Consider the following 25,952-nt stretch of genomic DNA (forward strand, 5'->3'; position numbering starts at 1 on the left):
ATTAAAAAAAAAAATTAAAAGTAAACCCACCATCCCGAGGATTCTGAATCTTAGTGCCTTCCAGATGCAAGTGTGGGACATCCAAGATGATTCTGACCTGCCGTTACAATTGAGAAACTGACAATGTATGGAGAACTTTGGAATGGATGGGAGTCCGGGAGGGGGCCCAGAGGTAATATTTCCAACCCTCTTATGGGGGAAACTGAGGCCCAGTGGGCTTAGAAGCCAGATGGACCTTCATTCAGTCCAGTACGTCCCCTGCACTGACCATTTGTTACTCTAGGTGATTCAGAAAGTGCAAAGAAAAAATGCTTCCCCTGCCTTTGAAGAATTTTAGCTAAAGGCTATATAGTTGGTTAATGCAAAGCCACAACTGGAACCTGGATTTCCCGACTTCATTGGTGTTATAAAGCCTTTTGAATATTATCATTACCAGCTCCTTTCAGCTCCTCCAAGCTGTGTAGACAAGTACTTATTAGCACTGTGGTACATGGGCTCCAAAACCCCTGGCTTCCCAGTTCCAGAAGTCTCTTGCTGGCGTTTCTGCCTCATTACCAGCCTGGTATTCCGCCACCCATTTTGCCTTAGGTTCACAGGCCCACAGCTTTTCAGCTGACTGCTTTGTTCTGTTCATTTTTAAGCGTCTCACCTGGAAAAGGCCTGAAAAGCCACTCAGTGATTATTTTAGAATCGCAGTGCTTGGACAAAACCTGCCCTTCGGGTGGTCACCCTGATCTCTTTGCTGTGCTTTCTAATTAGTTTGCAGTCCTCTGATTCATCCTACAGCATTTTTGTGGGCTGCATATTTTTCAGAGTTTTTCCCAAACTCCGTAAGGCAGTGAATGCAGCGGAGGGCAGGGAGCATGTCCCTCCCATCGCCGGGGAGGGAAAAGGGGGACCATGTGTGTGCCCGGCACTGTACTAGGCCCTTTTATGTAAATATGTTTTTCTAATGCTTCCTGATAGCCTGGGAGGAGAAATATTCCATGTCTGCAAAATATGGATAATAACTGGAGCACACAGAAGTAAAGTACCTTTCTCGAGGTTATATAAACAAGTAAGTTTTGTTGCTAGAAATCCAGCCATAGAACCTTCTGGCATAAAGGTCATGCTCTTTTCCTTGTACCACATGCCACATCATGTGTAAAGCCTTTGATCTAGTCCAAACCCACTTTTTTGAGTTTAAGTGACTCTTAAATTTGATTTTTGATCTCCCCCGTAGATTTTCAGGTAGAAATCAAGGCTTTGATTTAACAATCCAGCAGAGTTTTAGGACTTGGGGCACGACCCTAGAGAGGGAGCATTGGGTGTCATGGTCTGAGATTTGTGTTGAGGGTGGGTGCTGAGCCCCTAGGCCAGCCCATTGGACCCAGGGGCCAACAGAGCCACTGTCCCAGGCCAGTCAGAACTTGGAACACTCAGGGTGACCAAAGTATAAATGCTAAGCTAAGGTCCTTGGGGAGCCGGAAGTGGGAGGGAGGGAGGGACCTCTAGCTCAGAAATACCTCCCATTGTACATCCTGTCAAGTGGAGATCCTAGTCTCTCCTCTTAATAGAATAGTCTTTGAATCTTAAGTGATAGCTTGACTTTTTATATACCTTCCTTTTTTGGTAATATTTATCTGGGCTTTACTTTCTGAACTTACAAAATGATAATTCAGGTCTACGGTAATGAGGAAATGAAAACATATATGTGAATGACTTCAGCAGACGGTAGACTATCGATACAAACACCAGGCATCAGACCCCCGTTTCCCCCGTCTAACAGATGGGTAAGAATGGCAGTTTTGCTGTTGGGTGAAAGGAGCAGTGATTTGGGGGCATAGCTAACTCAGGGAGAGGCAAAACCAGAGCAGGAGGCTGCCTTGGAAGTGGGGTGGAAGGCTTTAGATTCCTTGGGAGTGGAGGGGATGCAAATGAGATCTCAGTGCCTGGAGGTGGACGTCGAGGTCGAGGGAGATCTAAGGCTAGACCTGGTTTGTTGCTGACCTGGGATCTTACTGAGAGCAACTGCTGCCCGTCTGCATGTGGACGCCACCTTGTGCCGATCTTTAGCTCAGTGATGAATTGTTGAGAGCCTGACAAGACACCGAAATGTGCTGGAGTCTCCTATAGAAATCTAACCATAGGATATAACGTTTTATATGTGAGTCCGGTAATGAAACCGACGCAACCGGGGATTGGCATGAATCTATGACACAGGTTGGGAAATTAAGGCACCAAGAGAGACGGATGCTTGTGCATGTCTGGACCACTCAAAACTGAAGCTAAAAGCAACTTCTGGCTCTTACTTATCCCACTCTCTCTCACCCTCTTTCTTTTCTTCTAGCAAAATATGGTATTACTGTGTTCTCAAGAGCGAATTACATTCAAGTAACCGCAGTGTAACGCTCACTAACGCCGGGTCTCCGAGTGGAGTGTGGTGAAGCTGGTTAGAAAAGAGGTATTATGTAATGACCTAATTATGAGGCCTGCCATCTGCTTAGGAGTCACGCCTGCCTGGTTAGGATTCCCTGATTGTGTTTTTCAAGGAGGATGCTAGATTCTTAAGGAAGCGTGTCTGAGGGGTGAGGGTGGGGGTTGGTAAATGACATTAGAAACACTTGCTTGAAGGAGGTTGGCAGGTCAGGGGGGAGGGAGATGAAGCAGCGTTTGAGGCTCCTAAGCAGATGTTACCCATTAGCATAGAGAGCTAAGTGGTAGACGATTAATTGTTCCATGGAAGAGGCTCCCTGTGTTAGGGAAAGGGTGGTCAGGTAAAGGTGGCTGTCAATATGGCCAGAAACCCCAAGTCTACCTGGAGAAGCAGTTGACATATTTTTTTCCCATTCAGGTCAAAGAGTGAAAAATCCGCTTTGTTTTTTTCAGTGGGTAGTTTGTACTATGGATGAAAACATTAAATCCAGGAACCATGAAAAAGTGGGAAACTAAGTCAGTGTCGAATTGAAACGCAAGCCGCTATGCTTAGGGACCTGATGAGTTGCCTCAGAAGGGACTCGGGGCCGGAATGAGATGAAAAAATCATGCAGTTGTCAGGAAAGTGGCAAGTGAAGGGAGTGTGCCTTTGGAACTGCTGTGGGTTTTACACTCAGCTGGAAAGGAGGCTGCGGACTGTGAGCCTTGAGGCTGAGACCTAAGAGGATACTGACACCCATTTGTGCACTAAGGAGTGACTTGCAAGGAAAATAGCGAACTTTCTCAACACTCTTTAGGAGAATCTGTAACAGAAAATCTCTCTACCTTTAGGTTTTGAAACCGTGCCTGTGTCAGGAAAACGAGAAAGTGATTGGCATGAACATCCCAGAGGAAATAATGTTTTGCTAATTCTTAGCCCTGCTCCAACTTATCAGGGACCTTCTTTTAATTCATTTCCTTCTGCTGCTCACCGCCTACCCTCCAGTATGAAAGCAGTGTTGTCTTTTCAAGAATTGTTCATAAAAATCCCTGCATAGAATTTAGGACGTCGTTTAGTATGTTTCGTGTCCCTAAAGAAGCATCAAAATACGGCTGGCACCCGGCTCCAAAGGTCAGAGGTTTTTCTGACACTTTAATCCAGCACCACATTTATTTAAGGAAATGGAGGCCCAGGGAAGTGTAGCAACGTGCTCAAGGTCATGGCTTGTCATTTGTGGAGCTTGGACCAGACTAGGTCTCCTGACTCCTGGCCCGTTGTTCTTTCTGTTGCCCCTCCGTATCTCTCACGTGGATATTTATTTGAAACGCTGTCAAGAGTTCTGTGGCAGTGGCAGTGACATATGATTACGTGGGTGTGATCCATGTGCAGCCCATGGACGTTCCCTTTGTGTACTATGTGCTGTTCTCCCTGTTCTCTTCACAGAGTCCGTAGAGCAGCAGGGAAGAGTTTTAAGGTGCCAGACATCAGCCTCCTTTTCCCGTGCATTTGTGAAGACTTTGGAACAGAAAGTTTTATTTCCACGCTCAGTCTGCCTCTTCTCTTCCCTTTGACCACCACTTCTTGTTGGACCCTGGTTCTGAAACAGCCTTGTGATAGCCTGTCTTTTTCTCGACCTTCTTTGCTTTCACACTTGAGATTGAGCAGGCATCTGGCCAAAAGGTTTCTCTGCAGGATCTTGAAAGTCATTTAAAATTTGGATTATGGTATAGTTTGTTTTCCCCAGTAGCAGATCTTTTCAGAAGAATAGGAATTTGCAAAGTCATTAGCTTCCTTCCCTAGACAAAGCCAGCCAACATAGTCAAACTTCCTGACCACCTCTCTTACCTCTAAACCACTGGTAGGATTTGATTTAGTCACACACACACACAGGTTTTCATATAAAGAGATACTCTGATTCTAGTCTGGGTGATTTCAGTATACTGCCTCTTTAACTTTTTTTTCCAGAAGGATTTGAAATGCTCGTGATCCTGGGGCGGTGGTTTTTTCAGATTGGCAGATGATTTGTATCGCCTGGAGGCTTAAAAAAAACCCCAGGACCCCACCCAGGTCTGCTGAATCACTCTTTATCATCATTTAGCTATTTTACTAAGTACTTTATCAGTGATGTAGTATGTGCTTTGTATATTGGATACTCAATAGGTGGCTTTTGAACTTATCCAGAGCCTGTTGAGAAGACAAAAGGTTTTATTTTTTAAAAAAAACACAGGGTACTATATTCAGGGCAGCATTGTAAAGTGAATCTCTTTTTCTGCAATAATAAAAGGATGAATAGTGAAAGACATTCTCTAAATATGTTCAGAAACGGCCCATTGAAAATAGACTGGCCCACCTACAGAGTGCCAAATGAGAGCTCCTAAATTGCAGAGAAATGTTTCAATTCAGGGCTTTGAAAAAGGAAGTAATTTAAAAATGTACATTTATGGTAAATAGGTTGAAAATGGGCACAAGTAAAACACTCTCATTGAGTTAAAAATTGGTTATTTTTGTTAATTTGTTTGAAAACTCAGTGTCTTTTAAAAACTTGATTATTAAATCACAATGCTAAAATATACATTTGGCTGTCCTTGTCCTTGGGCAGGTGGTGACCATCACTTTGCAAATAGACTGAATATAGAAATAGCACATACTCTGCCTGAAAGCTGTTGTGTATTAATACTTATTACCTTCACAGAGTTTGTCTAATTCAGTGTTCCAGTTTTATGGAAGGGGAAGCTGAGACCAAGGGCGGAGAAGTGGGTTGCTCCAGGTGTACTGATCAAGACTTTTTCTATAAGCACATAATAGTTACCTCGTTAAACTAGCTGAAATGCAAAAGGGAAAATGTTCAAACGATAAGGTGGGGGTGGGTGTCTCATGGACGCTGGGAGCAGGAGTGCAGCTGACTCATGGGAAGGGTCTGAGATGAGGACCAGGAAGTCTCTCGGGGGGGGTCTCTGTCTCTGTCTCTCTCATCTCTGCTTTTTCTGCCCCTGCTTTTGGTTTTTCTTCCTCTCTGCAGGTGGACTTCCCCATTGCATGCATTCATGTGGCTCAGCATGGTTCCTGTACAGCTCCCACTTTCCCTTGTTGCCGTTTAAGTTGCCTGCACAGACTTAAACTGGATTCCACTTTTCCGAGAGAGAGAGTCTGATTGGCCAAAGCTTGAGCCAGACGTCCTTACTGGTCCCATCAATGCCAGCAAGGATGAGGGTGAGGGCATTAGTCACACATGATTGGTAGGGAAATGTCCAGAGAAATGCAAATCACTGAGTTGGGCAGATGTCCCAAAGCTTTCTACTCTGAGGGTACGCTAAGAAATAGTTGTACTCCTGGAAGAAACTGAGGAGGGTTTGAAATAAGGCAATGGCAGTGAGTGTGGGAAGAAGTAAGCAGATGTGAGAGAGATGGAGAAAAATCAGTAAGCTCTGGTAATTAGTTGGATATTGGGGAGAGGGAGTTGTTGGAGAGAGGAAATGGGGTAGGTGGTGGTCACATTCTCTATAATGGGAAACATGGGGAAGGAGGCTTGAAAGGGTTTGGGGGGAAACATACAGGGCTTGATTTCAGTTCAAACGTGCTGAGTTTGGAGTGCTTATGAAACTTACAAGTGGACATGTCTGTCAGGTTAATAGAGAAAGTCACATAGACGGTCCTGGACCTCTGGGGAGAGTTGTCAGTATTATGAATGTGATTAAAAAATGCCCAAATGCTTAATGGGTGAGCTTGCTTAGGGAGCATTTACAGAGTGAACAGAGGTGACTCAGGACTGAACCCTGAAGAAACACTGGCATTTAAGGAGCAGGAAGAGGATGAGGAACTCTAAAGGAGACCAAGAAGCAGAGATGTAGAAGAACTGAACGTCTAGTGTCATTTTCTTTGGAAGCCCGAAGGGAAAGTTCTCAATTCAAGAGTGTCACCAGCAAAAAGTGCTGCATGGCTGTCAGGTGAGACGACATCTGAAAAGCAGTGTCCTGGCGTGAGGCACAGAGCAGGCCTTGGAGAGGGCAGAGGTTTCTGAATGACTGGGAGGTAGACGGTGGAGGGACAGAAGCCTGGAGGTGGTTACAAATGTCTGCTTGTGAAGGAGAGGGAAAGATGGTAGCTAGTTGGATCAAAAAAGGGGTGAAGAAATGTTTTTCCTTTCAAGATCAGAGAGACTTGGAGCCTGTTTAAATACTGCAGGGAGAGAGGCAGTAGAGAGAAATAATGGAAAATACAAGAGAGGAGGGATAATTTCTGGAAAGAAGTCTTTAAAGGGGTGTGATGGGCTCCAGAGATAGGAGAGGGGATGGAGGCAAGAATGGAGCTGATCCAGAGAACTTAGAGGAGAGAGGAGTGTGAACGTTGGGGGACACTGGGTGGATTCAGGACTTTTCAGGACTTGAAAACTGCTGGTAGTTTGGGGTGGAGGAAGGGAGGAGTTGAGGGGCTTTCGGTTTGGAGATTTTCTTAAAAGACGCTTTTGACCCCAAGGATAATTATAGAAACAATAGTGGGTAGTTGTGCTGTACCAGTGGGCACCCAGTGGGGAAGATGTTACACCTGGGAACAGGATCTCACTGCATTTGAACTCTTGTCTGAGCTAGGTTGTGGATGTGCTCAGCGCTGGACTCTCAGGTTTCCTTGGCATTGAATCACTAATTGCAATGGAGCAGGCTCAGACCAGTCGGCATCTCAATATTCAGCATGCAGAGAAAAGCCTACAGGCATCTTTCTGTTCAAAATGTCACTGAAAACAGTCCCCACACCTCCATCACATACTCTTACTAACAAGCCTGTTGGGATGTGTGTCTGGTCCCAGTTTGCCTAATGCTAACCGTCTTCCACTTCATCCAAAACCCTCTGACTGGCCGTAATTAATTACTGCTTGAAAGCCAAGAGGTAAGGTTCCATGTTCCCTTTCACAGCCCTGGGAGTGGGAAGGACCTGCAGTGGGTTCTCATCCCGCCTCCTCAACACAGGCTTCCCCTCCAGCTGAGACCGTGTTTCCCCGGAGCCTGAATTTCCCCACGGGGCCTTGGTGAAGATGAAGGTGAAAGAGAGAACCAAGGATGGTGACAAGAATTTGAATTTAAGAACAAGCGGGTGGGGGATATAGCTCAGTCACAGAGAACATGCTTAGCATGCACTAGGTCCTGGGTTCAATCCCCAGGACCTCTGTGAAGGAAAGAGAAAAAAAGAATAAGGAAGAGTACCATCTCCTGCATCCCCACCGCCTCTGTGACCTAAAATGCTAGCCCCACCGAAACACGCTGCTGCTGGGCCTGGGTCCCTTACACCTCCTGGGGAAGCAGTTGCAGTGGGGACAAGGGCAGGTCTCTTCTTGGTACCCGACCTCCTCTGTGCCACAGTGTTGGTGGCACCCCACCTCCTGCTGTTAGGGTGACTGCAAGGGGCAGGAGAATCGGGGTTAGGGCCAGGAAGGAGGGAGTGTAACCCAAGCTTTGTAGCTGAATTCCCTCCCACAGACGGGTCTGGAAATGAGCTCCTCCACTTCGCTGGGAGGTAGAAGGTGTGCTGAAAACTGATGCCCCAGTAGTTACCTGGCACTCTCCCAGACTCTCACTCAGCGTTCCCTTCCTGGGCTTGGGGTGGGTGGAATGAACCCAACAGGAAGACTGTCAGGGCACTGTTTCTCCCTCAGGGTAGGGGCATACATTTTAAGGAGTAGCCTGGTTCCTCAGGACAGCACAGCGGCCCACTCTTAAGTACGAGGTGCCAGAGGTCAGTAATGGGAAGTTCAGTGAATTCTTTGCTCTATCTCACTTACCAGTAAAATGGGACTTGAGTCTCTGAATGGATGATGGGTAATTTGATGAGAAAAATCACAGTAAAATGTGCTGGGGGAGACTTTAGAAGCATGTCGTGTAGGTGGGCTTTAGGAAATGAGCCTGTTAGGCACAGATCCAGGACACGGGGCACGTGCCCAGGTTACCGGGGTTCTGCTGCTTACAGAGCGAGCCTTTGGTTCCCCATCGGGTAGACGGGTATAATAATCCTTGCCTCACAGGACTGTCATGAGGATGCGATTAGATGATGCATGTGAAAGTGCTTGGCGCAGAGCTGAATCTCAGTGGTGCTATTTTTGGATGTGTCCTAAACAGATGTGCTATCAAATAGCTGGAAGATGTGAAGGTTCGATGGAGAACAGGCCACGTGGCCCTGATGCTGTGGAGCGTTACATTGCGTGTATGTTTCTTGCTCTTTATATTCTGGTTATATTTGTATTAACAACAGAGCAGTTTTCAGCCTGCTGTCCAGGGTGGTGATGCTTCTGTGATGGTTGACTTGAGTTCTTGAGCTCAGAGGCCATTTGTGCCTATGTCTGTCACCAGGTAGACCTAGGCCTTGATAAACGTCTCATAAGCATGGTTAGTTAAGCTGATTATTTTAATTCACTGGCATTTGCTTGCTTTTTTTTTTCTTCTTTTTTATTGAAGTGTAGTCGATTTACAGTGTTAGTTTCGGGTATATAGCAAAGCAATTCAGTTATACATATATATAAATATATATATATTTATATATATTTTTTCAGATTCTTTTCCATTACAGCTCATTATAAGAAACTGAATATAGTTCCCTGTGCTATACAGTAGGCCCTTGTTTATTTTATATATATAATACATATCTCTTCATTCTAAACTCCTAATCCCTCCCGCCCTCTACTTTTCCCCTTGTAACCAGTTTGTTTTCTATGTCCATGAGTCTGTTTTTGGTTTGTAAATAAAATTTGTACCTTTTTTTTTTTTAGATTCCACATATATCACCTGCGTTTTGAATGTGTGTGCATTATGTGTTTATACCACCATGAAACTCAAGCATAATTGTTAACGTATAAATATTTTTAAGTAGTATTCTATTCAGGACTCGTGCTCCTATTATGTCAGTCATTGTATATTGTATATTTTAATCACAGAAAGTCACTGAAGAGAGAAGTTAGAGTTTTTGGCCGCTCCCATAAATTTCATGCCCAAGGCAAGTGCCTTACCCGCTCTCACCCTAGTCCCAGCCCTGGTTTTACACCAAAGGCAGAGGAAATTTTCTCCATGTGGAATTGTGTGCATGAGTCAGTCCTTTTGTCCTCCTTCCTGGTCCTTTTTGGAGACTTGACTTCTTAAGACGCCTCCCAAGTTTTGGAGGACAAGTGTTTCTTTAAAATAAACAACAGAAAGATATAATTTAAGAAAGATAATATATGGTCCGTATAGAAAATTTGGAAAAGAAAGATAAGGATAAGGAAGAAAGCAATCATCTACCATCCCATCGTCCCTGGGTAACTCAGTCTTAGAAAATTTTTTGCATGTTTCATTTACAGCATTTTGTTGCATTTTCTTCTTAGTCTTTTTACTGCTTATGTGCATGTTTACATAGTTCTTAACTCAGCACTCTTAATTTAATATACTGTGCACATTTTAACATTAAAAATGTTAAATATTTAATGGCTATATTACATTCTTCTGTATGAACAAACTTTAATTTTTTTAAATCAAATCTTTTCTTCTTGAACATTTAAGTAACGTCCATTTTTCATGCTTACAGTTTTGTTTTTTGTCTTGAGCGTTTTTGTACACATTTTGTGAATATTTCAGATTATTTCCGTAAGATAGAGTCCCAGAAGTGAAATTTTTGAGTCGGAAGATGTATTGGACTCTTTATGCATATTTCCATGTTGCTTTCCTGGCAGTCCCAGGGGACATTCTTACGGATGGTACGACTTCTTGCTGATACAGCTTAAGGAATACTCAGCTCTCCTTTCGTGCCCTCTCCTTTCTTTGAGGTATAGCTGTAACAGTCCTGGGTACTTGGCTGGTGTCTAGTACTCTTACTCCCGGGTCAGGTGGGATCCTTTGTTCTTCAGATCTACTTCCCTTCCTTGTTTGGCATAAACCTCTTGGAACCCTGTGAAATCTTGGATTCTCATGGGATCTGTCCTGGCTCCTGGGTGAGTTGAGCACTTGTCTAATGAAGTTTCAGATACTTTTCCCCTAGACTTCTAGCTGACTGACCGCATAACCTCTTTCTACAACCCTTTGTTGAGACCCCCCAAGACTGGTTCTTGGAAGACACACCTTTCTCTCTAACCCACATTGCCCTGTTCTGTTTTGGTTGATACTCATTGTCGATCTAGTTGATTAGCTGATACCCAGTTGGTATCTAAGCTGTTAGTGCTTGGTCTCTGGTTCAGTGAAGCTTGATTTTTTTTTTATGCTTGGCGCCCAAGTCAAGTCTGATCTCAGCCATGCCCAGGGGCTTTACTGCATCACTGTAGTCCCACTGAGAGCCAGAAATGGACTCCATGGTTCTGTTTCTCTTGATTCCTAGCCCTTACTTCCTTTGGAGTCACTCACTGAGTTTCTGTTTCCTTCCTCTGAGGAATGGCAGAATGGAAGGACAGTATGGTGCCTGGGCAGATCTCTCCACTGTGCAGACAGCAGTTTCACACAGGGCTGGGCCTAGGGTGAGGTCCTCACCTCAATGCAGAATTTAAGAGAGCACCCCAAAACTCAGTTATCAACCTAAAGAGTATTTTTATGTAATGTTTAAAAAATAAAAAGGAATGCAAGACAGAACTCTATTCAGGAGCTTGTAATAACCTATAATGAAACAGAAAATGCATATAACTAGATCACTGTGCTGCACACCAGAAATTAACACCACATTGTGAATCAGCTATACTTCAATTAAAAAATACGAATGCAAGAAACCATGATGAACAGAATTTTCAAATAAAGACCGTTATCAGTTTAACACAGTGCTGTGCCCAGCCATACTGCAGCCTGAGTCAAAGGAAAAAAACCACTAATCTGACCTTGTGTTTTTGTACCTATGGCAAGGGCCTCACTCCATTGACCGTAGTCTCAACCCTAGTTTTGCACCAAAGGCAGAGGAAGGTTTCCCCGCGTGGAATTCAGTGCATTGTTCGGGCCTGGTTGCTCCAGGGCCCTTTGGAGACTCACCTGCTTGAAAGGCCTCCCCGGGTTGGTCCATGGCAGAGCTCTTTCCTTCACTTGATATGAAAGACTCCCCCCGTCGGTTCCTTCCCATCTGAGAATAAATCCTCTTCTTTATGAGTGCTTTCCGATGATCCCAGGTAGAAACCATCTTTTCGGCATCTCCAAATAATAAGTAATTTGAATGCTGGAGATCTTGTCTCCCCAACTCCCTAACCCCGATCTGTGAGTCCAAGAAAGGTTACAAAGCAAACCACGTTCTCTGTTCAAGTGCCCTGTGTCTATCCTTTCCCAAACAGATTTCCCGCACTTTCTTCCTTAGAGCTGTGTATATTAATGCAGGTTCTATTTTAATGTAAATCTAGTTTTTAACAAAAATTTTCACTCTTCAAGTGCAATTTTTAATACGCTGTTTTAACACTCTGTTCTGGATGCTTTCTGTTGAAGGAGGCTGTGTAGTTAAAATTATTAAAATTTCGATTGTATCAGAGCTCGTGTATTTTATAAACATATTGGCGCAAGGTGTCTTAGGGTCATCGGGTGCAAGGAAGAGAAATTTAATTCAAATTAGATTAAGTCAAAAGGAATGTGTTGAATAAATACAGAGGAACCTTCCAGAACCCAACAGCAGAGTGAAGCTGGATTTTGTGAGTAGTGGAAAGTTATTACGTGTCTCTCTGTCTGTCTTTGTCCCCTCGGAGCCTCATAGTCTCGGATTGCAGCTTCTGCCCGGCGTCTGCACTGATCTCTGGACTTTGTTTGCAGACCGCTCTTCTCTGCTTATTTGTGAACTTGTGTGTGACTGACAGTAGCTACCAGCCTGGTCTGTACAGCACCTTCTGATTACGATTCCTGAGGTTGTCACTCGGATTCTCAAGGGAGAGTCTGCGCCAGCTGCCCACTTCTGGCCCAGTTAGCGGTGGCTCGGAGAAGGGGGTCACTTGCTATAACAGATCTAATCATTATTTCAGCATGGGGTGAGGGGTACAGTAAGCCAGACCAGTGTGTTTCCTGCGGTGAATAAAAACAAAGTAAAATCTTCGCCCTCTGAGAGCATATAGTCCCCGTGAAAGACTGAAATGCAGGCAGGTGGGCTATAATCAGGCTGAGAAAATAAGGTAGGGATGGGCTTTCTGTTAGGTCAGGGTTCACATAGGAGGCCTGGTTTGAGCTGCACTTGGACTTACAGCTACTCATTTACTAATTAAAGTGAAGACAGACATTCCAGAGAGGAAACACGATCAAAAGACACCGAGGCACCGGTGGACACTGTCCAGGCCCTTAGCTCAGTGTGGGCTCCAGGTGATGATGGGCCTCGTATGTCACACTAAGGCTGGGATTTTATCTTAAGTGGTCAAGAGCTAGAGGAGACTCATAAGCAGGGAAGCAGCATTACTGGATTGCTATTAATTTGTGGACAATCTATTAATCATCTACTATGTATCAAACACTATGCTAGGATTCCAAGAGAAATAAGAAGCTCTTGTTTGCCATTTGAATTTTCTTTGGTGACTGATTTTTCAAGTGCCCCACCTACAGAACAGTGTTGGCCTTATATACCTTTCATAGTATTCAGAGTCCATAAACTGGTGTTTAATGGTATCATAAGGTATGTATAGTATACTTTATGTAAAAAATATTATATAAAGCATCATATAGTGTATCATAATCTATTGTAGTAACATAAGTATTTCTACCAAGGCAGAAAAGAGCAGGTCCCTCTTTGCTTTAGCCTAGCGAGTGGAGATGAACGTATCACAGGTTATCACGGCACATTTGGTAAGTGCAGAAGTAGGAGGTACAGGTGAAATGTGTGGTCCTGTGAAAGCCGAGGGGTGGTTATCAGGGAAAGGGAAGAAGAGATGTTAGTTTAACAATCTTAAGCTCCTTTTATCAAGCAGAGGATGGGGACAGGGTATTCCAGGCAGATTGAATAACGTGTAAATCTCCTGGGAGTAAAGCAGCAAAAGGCAGAAGTTCTGACAGCGTGGTGGGAGAGGAGAGAGCGTCAGGAGACGGAGCTGGGCAAGGAAGGCTCACACAATTAACAGCTGGGAGCTGAGAAAATGCTATCCTGCTCTCCAGGATGAGAGCTCACCTCCTCTCACAACTAGGAGGGTCGGGGCAGAGGAGGAAGACAGGATAAAGCAGATGTGTCTGGACATCGGTTCTAATGAAACCTAAAGAGCTGAAAACATACATTATTTCCTTTGATGTCAGCGCATGTCCCAGGAGAACACAGCTTAACCTGGCTGCTCAGCTCACATCACCACACTAGAAAATGCTCTTTCTGGAACAGAGCTAGTTAGCTCTGATCTTCCTACAAAAGCAGAAAGTGCAGAAAATGAAGTAAGCTTTGAAGCATGAACTTAAAGTGGAATGCTCTGGAATTACTTGGAAGCTGAGACAATGTCTGCTAAACTCTGGCTTTGCTGAAACCCCAGTTCGCCTTTGGAGAACGCGAACCAGTAACACACGTCGAGTCTTGGTGGACGTGATCAGAGCTAGAGCTCGGGTGTCCGTGGTGGGGGCTGATGCATTCGGGCACAGGTGCCACGCCCCCTGGCCCACCCCAGCTGCTCTGTTTGTTTGCACACCACTTACTAGAAGATGGCTGGCACCAGGGGCTTGAGGGGTGAGACAATTGATGCCTGAGAGGCTCTCCACTCCTTCAGGTGAGGGATGAGGCAGGACTGAGTGTGGGGCTGTTTAATTTCTTTTCCTTCTCAACTGAAGAGGGTTTTTCATTTCCAGCTCAAGTGTTATTTTTGAAAGAAGGGCTCACATATGGAACAAGTGGCACTCTGTGACAGCACAGGGATTTCTGGAAAGCTCTCCGGGAAGATGCACCTTGCACGTATTGCCCCGGGATACTGTCCGGTTGGCTTAGTCTCGGGCGACCTTCCGTCGTGATTTTTCTGTGGGGTAGACTGCCAGGACCTTCTCTCAAAATATGTTCCTTCTGCCCCAGCCTAGATTCTCACCTTCTGCAAAGCTGACACTGTGTAGTGGTTTTGGTTTTGTTTTGTTTTTGGTATCCCTTACGGTGCTAGGTGAACTCTTGTGTACCTTCTGTGTAGTGGGTGACACTGTGCTGGGTGACAGAGGCCACAGTGAGACAGCCTCTGTCCTTGCCCTTGTGTGATTTACAGGGTTCAGGGAAAGAAGTTATCAAACCAGAAATCACCTACCTAAGTATTTAATTATACTCCTCATATGGTCCAAAGGAAAAGTCAAGGGTGCTGTGTGTAACAAGGGATGTAACCTGATCAGAAGGGGGTGGGGGAGCAGGGGCAGCTGGGGGAGGCTGGTCCGAGGAAGTAACATCTAGCCTGAAGCTTGAAGGATGACTTGTAGGAGCCAACCAGGCCAGGGATGAGGTGGACAGGACAAAGGGAGAAGCCTACACGGGAATCCTTAATTAAGTAGGGTGGAGCATAAGCAACACTGAGGAAGAAAGAAGGCAATTGTGGCTGGAATGGAGTGAGCAGTGAGAGGCTGTTGGGTACGAATGAGGCTGGAAGGGGAGAGAGATTGCACCCTGTCGCGCAGGGCCTTGCAGGCCACACTCAGCATTTGGAATTTCATTCTTAGAGGGGCGAGATCAGAGGAGTTTCAAACAGGAGAATGCTAATTCAGTTTCTGTTTTTATAAGAGCATCGTGGCTGTCGTATGGAGAATAGAAAATGGCTCAGTCTGACCCAGGGATGTCAACAAATGAAGAATATGGCCCTACTGGTGTCTCTCACCGTTTCTCTCTACATTTGCCAGACAGCTCAGCCCATGGAAATAGTACAGCCAAGGTGGGCTGGGTGGCTCTGAGAAGGACCCTTTTTTGGTCCATTTAAGCTGGTGACAGGCAAGGCCCAACGTGCTCTGGTTCTCCCTGCAGTGATTCAGAAACTTCTGGTGTGTGTGAGCCAACTTGATAATTTAAGCCCTAACCTTTTGTTCCAGGCAGGCAGGTGCCTTGTCTGGAAATATCTTTTTTTGGGGGGTTGGTGGGATAGACTCTTGCCTAAAGAGAACCCCCCCCCTCCAACTGGAGATGCCCTCCAGTTGTCCAGCCCTGGAAAGGAAGAGCCAGCTGCCGGCTGCCCCATGTTCAGCCTGGGCTGTGGCCTCTGTTGGGTCCATCGATGTTTCTGTACCACCGCCAGAGTCTGCCAGTGTCTGACTGTGCCCACAGCTCCTGGTGGGGAGAGAGGAAGTTGAACACCTTAAGTCACGCCCCATCTGGGTGTTCTTTCTGCCTGGAGAAGGGAGTGCTTTGCCATGTTCCCCAGAAGGAGATGGCACATGGTGATTGTTAATTTGAGGCGAACGAGGAGAGACTGGAGTTAAAAAACAAGCCCCAAGTCCCTCTGAAATCAGTGTTGACAAATGCTTCGGTTTGACCTTTTCTCCTGTAAAATCTTCGCTGTGCTCCCTACCATCTGTTCCGGAGCTGAGGAAATTTTTGTTCCTTCTGAATCTTTTGGCAAAGTTGTCTCCAATGTGGATGAGCTATGGATGGGTATTTGTCAGTTTCTTGGTCGTCACTCCCCACGGGGGCCGACAGCCCCTGCACACATGCGCCCGAGTTGGCCAGGAGGGAGGCCAGCTTTGGGCAGGCCCTTCGCCTTTCACTGGGATTTTCTCTTACCTTCCTAATGAGGTGTCCTGTACTCAGTCTGCTGCTGCGGGGAGGGATGGACGCAAAGGAGAGCAAACCCAGGTGAGAGCCGGGCATGGGTCCCCTGGATTCCAACCCTGGCCCTACCCCTCGATGGTGGTCCTAGTGAGGCCACGTGGGCTTTTCTCCGTGCCTCAGTTTCCCAGCCGTCCCAGGTAGGATTTGTCATGCATGTCCTGCTGACTTTGCAAGGCTTTCATCAAGATCGAAGCAGGGCTGTCTTGTTCAGTCTTAGCCTGGAAATAGGTTTCCTTAACTTGCACAGGAGCGAAGAGATTTTTCTAAAGGTTGTTGTCAGGGGTTTCCACCTAAAAATCTAGCATCTCTCGGAAATCAAAACACTTGGCAACCCTCAGCCCACTTTCCTCCAGGGCAACAACTGGCCGTCACTGAGGAGCGGCTGCCCCGGGATCCAGGCATGCGCATGCTGTTCTGCACGGTCCCCATGCCTCCCCGTCATCTCCCTAATGGTGGGTCTGCATCGGCAGACCCCGTCTCTGCATTTCGTTATACCTGGGTTATTTCCCTTCTTTAGAGGATCTGTCTGGTCCCGGTAAGCATTTGAACTTAAGCTCTTGATCTCAAGAAGATAGTCCAGATTTAGAACTCTATGATAAGTCAGTTATCATACAAATGCAAAGGATTTTGGTGGGGAGGAGGTCAGGAGGGAGCACCTGTGTTCCTCAATACGTCCTGTATGCCCCTGTGTTCCGGTGCTCTTCCTGTCATTTAATCCTCCCCAAAGCTATGAGGTAGATCTCAGCCGCCCTTGACAGGTGAGAGGACAGGGCCTCAGGGAGACTGTGGCTTTCCTGAGCCAGATTTGAACCTCACCTGTTGGACTCTGTGAAACCAAGGAAAACTCCACAGTCTCAGTGTCAAGTGGACATGGGGACCCCGCCCCCTCTCCAGAAGCCGCCCGTACACAGTTGTGTGTGTGGCAGGCTTGTAGGTGAGGACATTTGTGTGACCTTCTGTGCTGTAGTCCCTTTTTTCTTTATAAAATACTTTTACATAGGGCTACAAATATTCTTACGGATTTTTTTTTTCTCCTTTAAAGCAGAGTTTTCCCAGTTAAAGTGAAATTTATCCGGGAGATGTAAAAGAAAGGGCAGCTCTGGACAAGTTACTGGATTTCTTTGGTCTCCATTTCCTCAACTGCAGAAATTAAGACTAAGCTATTGGTATTTAAATGAATGGGTTCCTCGGAGACCGAGGATTACAGGAGATGCTTCAGGGGTCCCAGGAGGAAAAAGTGACTCCACTGAAGGGCAGGGCTTTTGCACATGTCTTCCCTTCATCTGCTTAATACTAGTTCTGAAAAAGATGCTGGGAGAAAAAGAGGGAAAACGCTGCCATTTTATTTTGTGCTAGTTTTCTCTTCCTAGGGTAATTCCAGGAGAAACTGCCTTAAGTGAACAACATTCTTTGGGTTAAACCCACTTTACAAGGATTTGTAGGGGGGAGAAGTGAAGACAGGCCAGGGTGCAGGGGTGGGTGAAGTTGCCTTCATTTTCATTTCCTCTGGCTCTGGCGTGGGCCTCCTTTCATCTCAGACAAGTGGAAGCCATTCCTAAAGGTGGACTTAGGGAGGGAAGTGGCCTTTTACTTGCAGGAAATAAGCAAGCAGCAGATTTTAGTGCCCAGAATCTAGGCTCGATTTATAAACATCCACCAAAAACCTCCTTGGCAGCAAATCCGGAAACCCTGTCTCAGCACCATGATGGGCTTCTTTGTCTCATGGTCTAATCATGCTCATTGTCTGCCCAGCTGTTTCCCATCTCCGTGCACGTCCCTACTCGGATAATCAGTTTGATGTGTTTCTTCTCTTTCCGCTCACCTCACCTCTTCATCCCTTGCTTGTCCTTGCAAAGTGGAAGTCAGTGGCGTCTTAATTCACTCGGAACAGCTCCCAGGACCTGGTACTGGTGAGCATGATTCAGTATCTGAGAGGAAGCCAGGAGAGGCACTAAACTTACTTCAGACGCCCCATTGCTGATGCTGAATGTCCTGATCAGGCTCCTGAGGAGGTTGTGTTTAAAACCCTTCGGTCATGATAATGATGTTGATGACTGAGATCTCTTGTTGATGTCAGAATTAAAGAGATTTTAGAGATGATATAATCCCCTCACTGCTGATTACAAATTCTCACTTGCCTTCTTCTCCCAGAAGAGAACGGGGCATTTCTTTTTCTCCTTTAAAGCTAAGTTTTCCCTCTTTTTCTCCCAGCATCTTTCTCAGAACTAATATTAAGCAGAAAAAAGAAAGCCGTGTGCAGAGCCCTGCCCTTAAGTGGAGTCACTTTTTTCTCCTGGGACCCTGAAACATCTCCTGTAATCCTTGGTCTCCAAGGAACCCATTCATTTACACACCACTAACTTAGTCTTAATTTCTGCAGTTGAGGAAATGCAGACCAAAGAGATCCTTTGCTTGAGAGGTAGAAGTCCAGGTTATTTCAGTAATTTCATCAGTCACTCCATGATCCTATGCTTTTTGTTTATTTGTTTGTTCTTTGGTTTTTTTTTTTTTCTGGTGGGGGGAGTTAATTAGGTTTATTTATTTATCTCTCTCTTTTTCTTAATGGAGGTACTGGGGAGTGAACCTAGGACCTTGTACATGCTAAGCACACACTCTACCACTGAGCTATACCCTCCTCCCCATGCTTATTAAAGACTTTTATCAGGAAAGTGGTGGGAAGTAGGTAATCCTAAGAGTTTAAAAGACGAAGGATCTATTGGGAAATGCAAATTAAAACAACAATTAAATGTCACTACACACTAGAATGGCTAAAATAAAAAGACCAATAATACCAAGTGTCGATGATAAAACTGGGTCCATATTCCTACCTGGCGACAATTACCTGGAGTTGTGTAGTAGCTGTTCCTTTACATGAGCCATATACTTTGGTTTCCCACAGTCTCAGCCACTCTCTGTAGCCTTTTCTATTTTCTGTAGTCACATTAAGAGAAGAGTTAATTCATTTTTGAGGGCTCACTATGTGTCAGGCACTATTCCAGGGCATGAAGATACAGAGGGGAACCAAACAGACAAAATCTCTATAAACTCATAGTGAATGGTGAGTACCATCTACATCATCAAAAATTAGAGGGAGAAAGTTAGACCAAGAGTGCTCTGTATTTTGGGAAAAGTGGGAGAAAGCATGTTTCTTTGTGGAAGTTAAAAACAAAATTCCTATGAATTTAAGTAATAGGTAAAAGTGTGTCTGTATCAAAATTATCCTGCCTCTTTCCCTTGTTTCCCTCAGATAATGAATCAGATACTTTTTCCCTTTACGATTCGATAAATTCATGGATTTTCCCAAGAGATGGACTCCAGTAAAATCATGGAGGTTATCTGAGCATTTCAGAAAGTGCCAGTAGGCAGAGCAGCTGGCACAGGCTCTAGTGGGCAGCTTGGCACAGACTCTGCTGAATGTTAGTTTTTTTACGTCTGTCTAAATTATCCCCAGCTCAGCTTTGGATTTTTCCATTTACTCAAGATCTAGAGATGCAACTCAATCTAAAGGAAGCATTGAGGTCTTATAGCCGCCTTCTGTAATCCCGGTACTCTGTTTAGCTGTGGCTGGGAATCTCGTCACCCTGATCTGTGTGGTGGCCGAGGACCTGTGGTGAAGTATCTCGAGTCGTGCTATGTCCCCCACCTTGAGTTTACACTCCATTTGGTCAACTGCACGGTGATAGCGGCTGACATCTTTAAACTGACAAATCCTGTCCGACTTGAGTTTGATCTCATGATCAAGAAGCCGTGGTTTAAATGCTTCTCACCTACAGATAAGCCCTTTTATGGGCATAGATTCCTAAGGACATGATTCTGTCTGCAAGAGGCACAGTGCCTCGAGGCATTTACCTTGCCTTTAGGTTTGTGTTGGTCATAGGCTTTGAGGCTCTGGACTGGCTCTTCTCCACTGGTTGTGCTTGACCGGATCATGTGGGAGGCTCCTGACCTGTTTCTTCCGCCCCATCTGGGAAGATCTTCTTGCTGCCTGGCCAAGAAAGCTCCACTGCTCCCATCTGGTGACAATTATCTCGAATTGCCGCATCACCAAGCTGCTTTTGAGAGGACTGCCGTGTCCTGTAGTGGTGCTGTGCACCACAGAACGGTAGGAAACAGTCACCCCCAGCTTCCGTTCTGCAGCACTGTCAGGTGTCTCCATATTATCTAAATGAGTATTGTGCAGTTTTCTCTAAGATACGTGAAGTGGGAAGAACATTTTTTAGACAATCAGGATGGTGACACTGGTCCAGGTTCTGCCTATAACTGGCCATGGGATCCTCAGCCTCACTTGGTTCCTCCACCCATAAAGCAAAATGCTTGGACTTAGCACTTCCTAGGAACACTACTGGTGCAAAGTCTGTAGTTCTGTGATTTTTTTTTTAATTCAAAATATCTATAAAATGAATACCCACTTGGATTGTTCACAAAGCAATTATGACTATACATGGGAATTTTGTAATTTGTAGTATCATTTCCCCCAATTTTAATCGCTTATAAGATGCATCATGAATTTAATAGCTTTTTGTGGGGAGCGGGGAAAGAAGACAAATATTACTGCATTAAATGTGCATATTTATTACAAGAAAAATTCTGATAGCCTAAAAATTAAAGTGTAAAAAATTAAAGTGCATCTTAGAATTGAGGGTTTTTTTTTTAATGTGCGGTTAGACCTCTACCTGTCAATGCGTGCTAGAGTTTTAAAAATCTTTTTTAGTAAATATTCAAAATTCTAGAATTAAATGGACAATTGAGCGATGTGAGTAGACTTTAAAGTATTACAAGAAAATGGAAAATGATACTGAGGTACAATGATTAGAGAGATGACAGCTGAAATTTAAGATTGTATGGTAAACTTTGTGTGCATCTGGGTACTGAAGAGGACACTGACAGGAAATATACAAACATGCAGGCTCTGGTAAATCATTGGCAACACGCACATTTGGAACATTTGAGCTCATTTAAAAAATTCTTTTTAACACAGAATTATGTGTGTATTTTATGAAAACATGCAACAGTGCTTTATGATTAAAGCTCTCTCTGATTGCAAGGGACAGAATCCTACTCAAGCTGATTGGAAAAAGAACAGGTATTGTAAAGATACAACAGGAAATCCATGAACATCAACAGACAGGTACCGAAGTGCTGCTGGCTTGCAGAGGATTTAGAGAGGAATGGTTGCGACCCAAGTCTTCTATCCCAGACCTCTGGCTTCTGTAATCACTGCTGGTTGCTGTGTATCAATGTTGCATGTGGATACTAGCCCCACTACTACGCCATCACCTCTGCTCAGGTTTCCGTACTGATGACTTCTCTCAGTGTTTAGCTCCATCCGATTAATCATCGCCTCCATGCAGAGAATAGCCTAGCGATTTTTTTTCTCCACCCAAGGTCAATGTGCAAGATAGCTGAAGCTAAATTATGCAGGTGTAATGAGCAGGCAAATGGATTGAGTATCTGATCTAACTGCTACTTATCCCAAAGCCTTCAACTTTGATGATTTTGCCACACCTTCTCTCTCTAACCCCTCTTAACAATGGCACTGAACATCTATTACAGTGTTTGGAGAGTGAGGTTGAGGCTAGGAGTTCTAAGAATTCGTGGAATGCTAAGGTGTTGCAAATTCAGAGCATTGAAGAATTTCTGATAGAGTTCTAGAAACTTCTTTTAATGAATCTTAACTATTTTTGAGAGAAAGGTTAGTGTGAACATTAAAAAATGTGCCCAGTAATCTTCATACTTGGCTGGTGTCTGCTGTGGTAGAGCAACACTTTCATAACAATGTGTCTTCTCAACGGCCCTATTAGATGGGGAGGGCAGGAGGAATCCTTCAAGTCTTGTTGACTTGAGTTGGGGATGGTGTGAGGAGGGATGAGAAGAAAGGAAGAGAAGATGATTCTTGAAGTTAATTGCCAACTATTCTTAGGGCAGTTATTGGAATAATTTCCAAGTCTCTCTGTTTAAGTGTTGGACTGAAATTAAAAAAAAAGAAGTCCTTGGTTGAATCTAATCTCTTTGAGCTTCTGTTTTATTCAAGTAGGAATTGTTGTCTTCAAGGGAAGAAACACCCAGCCGCACAGGATTGTGGTGTGAATTAAACAAGAGTTCAAGATTGTGCTCTACGCTGAAATTTGACACAACATTGTAAAATGATTATAAATCAATAAAAAAAGTTAAAAAAAAAAAAGAGTTCAAGGTGCCTAGGACGGCAGTTGGAATGTAGTTGGTTCTTTTTCTTTTCATCGGTTTGTTCATCTGTTTATCTGCAGGTTCTTTGGAAGATAATTACTTTCCTTCCTTTATTTGAGATATGCGTTTAGCAACAGTTTCTCTGCCTCTTGCTACCCAGTCCCACAAGTAGTACCTCTGAGTCCCCAGAATCTAAGAATGCTTTCCATGCCAGATCAGCCGGAGGCCAAGCTGACGGGGGCATCAGTCCCGTGGACAGTGACATCAGCACCCGCAGCCACCACGATCATTCGACAGACTTTTTAAGCTTGACTCAAACAAGCTTGTGTGTATGTTTCCTCCACAGGTGGATTTGCCATCGTGTTTCTGGTGAGGACAAGCAACGGAATGAAATGTGCCTTGAAACGCATGTTTGTCAACAATGAGCATGATCTCCAGGTGTGCAAGAGAGAAATCCAGATAATGGTAAGACTGCCCCTCAGACTTGGGACTGCTTGTTTAAAATGGGGAGGTGGGGAGACCGTGCCTTCTCACCCGAAAGCGAAGGAGGGCTTGTCCCCTCCCCTCATGCGGCAGGGAGGCCTCTGCACGAGATGGCAGCGAACCCCGCTGGGGTGTGAGTGCTCCTGCCTCGGTCACTCTCAGCTTGAGAGCTGAGGAGAGAGGAGCATACTGAGAAACTGGACCAATTTTTAGGTCAGAGGAATAATTTGAGGCATTGGGAAAAGTTTACTTAACAACTTGGTTCCCAGAATTAACAGCAGAGTTTAATCTGGAAACCCTAGTTTCCCAGTGAACTTCTTCTTTTAGTCTTACTTCTGTCAGTCACCAGTCCTAGTTTTCAACCCTCTTGAGCTGTGCACATTCTCTGGACATACTCTTCCACACTTTATATTTTGTACATATAGCTCTTTCCACCTGGAATGCGTTTCCTTTTTTTTTGTTTGTTTTTTGTTTTGCCTAGAAAGCTCTCACTCATACATACTCTATGATTCCATTTATAAAAGTCCAATAACAGGTAAAAACGATCTCTGGTAATAGAGATCAGAAAGTAGCTGGCTGGGTGTGGGAAACTGACTAAAAGGAGCACATGGGAACTTTCCAGGCCATGAAGTGTTGTCTGTCTTGTTTTGGGTAGTGGTTACACAGGGCTCTCCAGTTGTCTGAACTCAATTGAACAACTTAAGATCTATGCACTTTATTGTATATTGATTCTACCTCACATCTTAAAAACTTAATCAGTTTTCAAGATTTAGACTCATATTATGTTTTAAAAAGACTTCCTATCTGTTAGATATGTGATGAAGTATTTATGAATGAAATAATAGGATGTCTTGAAATTAAATGAGTGGATTTAGAAGAGAAACAAGACTGGCAATGAGCTGACTGTGACCGAAGCAGGGTGATGGGTATATGGGTGTTTGTTAGAGCTATCTCTTCTTTTCACTTCTGTTTGACATTATGTTTAACAGATTTTTTTCATGCCTTTGTGTTTCCGCCATACTTTTGTTTTTGCCAACTATATGGCTTATCTTGTTATTTTAGAAGTAACTCTGCCTTCAGAAAGTAAGGTATTTAAAATCAGAAACTTTGTATTCTAGCACACTGCTTGACATGGAGTAAATTCTTAGTAAACTTCGGATGAAATGAATGTGTGAATGATGGTCATAGCAGATGTTCACATAAAGGAGAGGGTTCCTTTGTGCCCTGCACTTTAATGTGCTTGTAAAGAGCAGAAAGAGGTCCCCAAAATGGCGTTGCAGGGGTCCTACCAGGCTTTGCTCATCCTGTGGGGTTTGCCCTTTCGGTGCTAGTTAGAGTAACTAGTTGTGCGGGCTACTGAAACAACTCAGGATTTTTGAGAGCCTGGTACCGTGTAGGTTCCAGAAGGTTGAAGCTATTTGAGAAGGAACTGTTGGTAAAAATAAGTATTGCTGTCATCCTTGCACAGCAAACGACCCCCACCAAGGGTTGTGTACATACAATCAGAGCCACGTGGATCTGTCCACACCAGTGCCCTCCCACTCCCCTCCCACTCAGCTCCAAAGGACCTTGCTCACTGTCTCGCCCTTCCTCCACCCACTGTGTTTTCTGGATCCTTATTCGTCCTCCTCCCACCTTGCGCCTTCCTTGCTTGTCTCTCTCACTTCGTTTCCTGTCTTTGCAGCTGTTTGCTTTGCCTGGAATGCCCTTCTCATTCATTTCCTTTGTTATGAAAGTAACCCCACTCCTTAACTTTCTCCCACTCATTCAGAAACACGTTCGAGGGCTTACTTTGTGCTGGGCAGGTGTTGGCGTAAAGGAAATAAGACGTGGGCCCCTGAGGAGCTCACAAATTAATGGACCTGATTAGGAATTAAATTACATGGTTCCAGGTCTGGCCCAGCCACATATATTAGCCGTGAGAGTTTGACTTTGTTTTGTTTCTTAGTTTATATTTCTTAAAACTTAAATACTCTTACATCTGAAGTATGTGTAGTTTACTGTACAGGAACTGTGGCAAAATAAAGGTGTTTAAAAAAAACATTAAAAGTAATTGTCAAATTAAAAAAAAAACTTAAATACTCAAATAGTTGAACTAAGCGTATCACCAAAAACGTCAAGCAATTCCCTGAGGGGTCCTCCTATGCCATTTCAAGGTCCCAGAGGCCACCTCTTTTAATTGAATCATTTGATCTATTTCTGAATAACAGGCTGATACTGCTAATTCTTTTTTCCCCTCCATTTTAGGCATTATATACTATGGCAAGTAAAAAATTATCTCTCTTTTATCCCCTGTAAGTCCTTCCCCTCAATTACTTGCATTATTCTCACCTCTCTTTTTTTTTTCAAAATAGCAGTCAATTGGGCAATATGTTAGTTATATTAGTGTCCGTTTTTACATTATTATGTAAAAAAAATTATTGCTGAACCTCCTATGATTACTGTTCCTTTCTTATATAATTCTTTTTTTCCACTGGCATTAATAATTGTCTTGGGTGGTTGGTTTTGTTTTTTTAAAATCTTAGTTTCCTGTGTACTTTTCAGTAGTTTAATCTCAGACTCTCAAGTTGTTTGAGTCGTTCTTTTGAATACTTGCAAGCACATTGAATACGCTTCCTTGTCTGTTTTATCTTCTTGAAGAAATCTCTCAGTCTTCGGGCTTGATGGAATCTGGGTTGGTTGCTCTCTGGGCCTGATTTACTGTCTTATCTAGGAATTTTCTAGCCATTCTCTTTGCTACTTTTTCTTGCTAGATTTGTTGCCTCCTCCTTTTGCTCACTTCCTCCCTTTGAGTGGGGCTTAGCCTCTAGGAGCTTCCTGACGTATGGCAGGTAAATTTTTGAGGCCTTGCAGGTCTGAAAGGGTCTTCATTATACACTCATATCTGTGACAGCTTGAGTACAAAGTTCTGGATTGAAAACCATTTCACTGAGATGTGTGAAAGCATCACTGTACTGGATTCTAACTTTCCTTGTTGGGCTTTGGGAAGTCCGGAGTCAGTCATTCTGATAACCTGCTCCTGTGGCTGTGACCCATTTTTTCTTCCCAGAAATTTATAAATTTTTCTTGGTTTACAGTGTTCTGAAGTTTGTTGATGACATACATTGATGTGTGCATCTATTATTTATCATGTTAGATGTTTGGTGGTCCCGTTTAATCTAGCAACTCATATTTGTATGTGTGGAATTTTAGTTTGTCTCATTCGATGATTTTCTTTTCTGTCTTCCTTTGTCTGAAATTACTAGTA

General features: G+C 44.2%; 1 protein-coding gene across 8 annotated transcripts in view; it reads left to right on the forward strand.

Annotated features, from left to right (window-relative positions):
• Positions 1-25,952, forward strand: part of AAK1 (AP2 associated kinase 1) — a 193,419-nt gene that overhangs the window by 87,725 nt on the left and 79,742 nt on the right. For all 8 annotated transcript variants that reach the window (XM_072937596.1, XM_072937600.1, XM_072937601.1 and 5 more), the window contains one exon: positions 22,569-22,687. In XM_072937596.1, coding sequence (XP_072793697.1) covers positions 22,569-22,687 — 119 coding nt within the window. The remainder of the gene's footprint in view (positions 1-22,568; positions 22,688-25,952) is intronic.

Source organism: Vicugna pacos, chromosome 15 (genome assembly GCF_048564905.1).
Source record: "Vicugna pacos chromosome 15, VicPac4, whole genome shotgun sequence".
Taxonomy (NCBI): Eukaryota; Metazoa; Chordata; class Mammalia; order Artiodactyla; family Camelidae; genus Vicugna; species Vicugna pacos.